Source organism: Arachis ipaensis, chromosome B09 (assembly GCF_000816755.2).
Source record: "Arachis ipaensis cultivar K30076 chromosome B09, Araip1.1, whole genome shotgun sequence".
Classification (NCBI taxonomy): Eukaryota; Viridiplantae; Streptophyta; class Magnoliopsida; order Fabales; family Fabaceae; genus Arachis; species Arachis ipaensis.
Window position 1 is genome coordinate 41,346,165 of NC_029793.2, and position 2,126 is coordinate 41,348,290.

Below are 2,126 nucleotides of genomic sequence, written 5' to 3' on the forward strand. Positions count from 1 at the left end.
GGTGGAGTTTCTACACACCATAGATTAAGGTGTGGAGCTCTGCTGTTCCTCATGAATTAATGCAAAGTACTATTATTTTTCTATTCAATTCAAGCTTATTCTTATTCCAAGATATTCACTCGTACTTCAATCTGATGAATGTGATGATCCGTGACACTCATCACCATTCTCACCTATGAACGTGTGCCTGACAACCACTTCCGTTCTACATGCAAACAAGCTTGAATGTGTATCTCTTGGGTTTCTAATCTAAGATTAAAACCTTCGTGGTATAGGCTAGATTTATTGGCGGCCATTCCTGAGATCCGAAAAGTCTAAACCTTGTCTGTGGTATTCCGAGTAGGATCTGGGAAGGGATGACTGTGACGAGCTTCAAACTCGCGAGTGTTGGGCGTAGTGACAAACGCAAAAGGATCAATGGATCCTATTCCAACATGATCGAGAACCGACAGATGATTAGTCGTACGGTGACAGCGCATTTGGACCATTTTCACTGAGAGGACGGGAGGTAGCCATTGACAACGGTGAAACCCAACATACAGCTTGCCATGGAAAGGAGTATGAATGATTGGATGAAGGCAATAGGAAAGCAGAGGTTTAGAAGGAACAAAGCATCTTCATATGCTTGTCTGAAATTCTCACCAATGAATTACATAAGTATCTCTATCCTATTTTATATTTTATTCATCTTTTAATTATCAATTCTCCATAACCATTTGAATCCGCCTGACTGAGATTTACAAAATGACCATAGCTTGCTTCAAGCCGACAATCTCCATGGGATCGACCCTTACTCACGTAAGGTTTATTACTTGGACGACCCAGTACACTTGCTGGTTAGTTGTGCGGAGTTGTGACAAAGAGTTGAGATTACAATTGTGCGTACCAAGTTTTTGGCGCCATTGATGATCACAATTTCGTGCACCAATATGCTTCTTCTGATTAGCTGTGTTATGGAGGGGAAGGAGGTATACTTCCCCCGGTTGATCAGGCGATGCATGTGGCGAGTACACATCCGTGGCCTACTACCATTTCCCACATTGATCAATAGGATGATTGAGTTAGCCGGTTCCCCATAGAGGGACGATGACGTGACACCACCACCCCCAAACGATGACGATAAGGAGGTTACTATTCCGTGGGGTACGTGGGTGCACGAGAAACCCCCATCCAGGCACTGCTCTCGAGCTAGAGCAGCAGTAGAGGCAGCTAGACCTTCATATTCTACAGCAGCGGCATGACCCTCTTCTTCAGCAGCCGCAGTAGTACCTTTACCACCACCAGCACCCGAGCTGACCTATCTGTTGGTTCAGCGTCTGTTTCGATTCATGGAGCGCAGTGACCACCGTATATGCGACGCTTGGACCGAGTGGATTAGGCATTCGTAGCACAGCGCGTTCAGCTACTCCCTCTTCCCGACTCTTCCACATCTGATGAGGAGGACCACGAGGCAGAGCATGAGGAGGAGAATGTTGGGGATCCGATTCAACAGGAGGCATCACCACAGACGCAGGCTACTCAGGATACTCAGCAGCCTCCCGAGGAGCCAGTGCCCCAGACTGAGCCCCAGCCAAAGCCAGATGCAACTGTTGACCCTCACCATGAGCCTGATCCGTAGCATCGAGGATGATGCTTCATCTTAAGTGTGGGGAGGTCATTGTCGTCGCCGTCGGTGGATTTGGTGAACATTTTCGGACACTATCTCCTAGTTTATGTTATTTTGCCTTATTTTACACTTTTTGGGATTATTGTATATACCAGTATTGTGGATTGTGGATACTTTTGTTTAAGTTTGTTGATTTTACACTTTTGCTTTATATATGCACTTTTGCTTTATATAATTGTTTTAGCTTATTTTAGCTTTTGGTTGTGACTAGAAAAATATTTTGGATTGTTGAGACCTAGTTGACCCTTTTTACATATGACACCGTTTTGATTGAAAAAGGGATTAACTAAGAAATTTTTAAAATTTCTCAATCACAACATTACATTTACATTTAGAATAAGCCTAGACAAAACAAGGAGATCTTTCCAAAGAATTTATCTATAGGGTACCACCCCAATTGATTGAGAAATTTTTGATGAACTTGCATGAATTCATATTTTGTGAAGCATGTCTTAAGCTA

The 2,126-nt window shown here is 43.5% G+C and overlaps 1 protein-coding gene across 1 annotated transcript; it reads left to right on the top strand.

The window, feature by feature from the left end:
• Positions 1,238-1,618, top strand: LOC107615515 (protein TsetseEP-like). Its single transcript, XM_016317573.1, has 2 exons — positions 1,238-1,307; positions 1,389-1,618. The coding sequence occupies exons 1-2, from the start codon at positions 1,238-1,240 to the stop codon at positions 1,616-1,618; spliced, it is 300 nt and encodes a 99-aa protein (XP_016173059.1).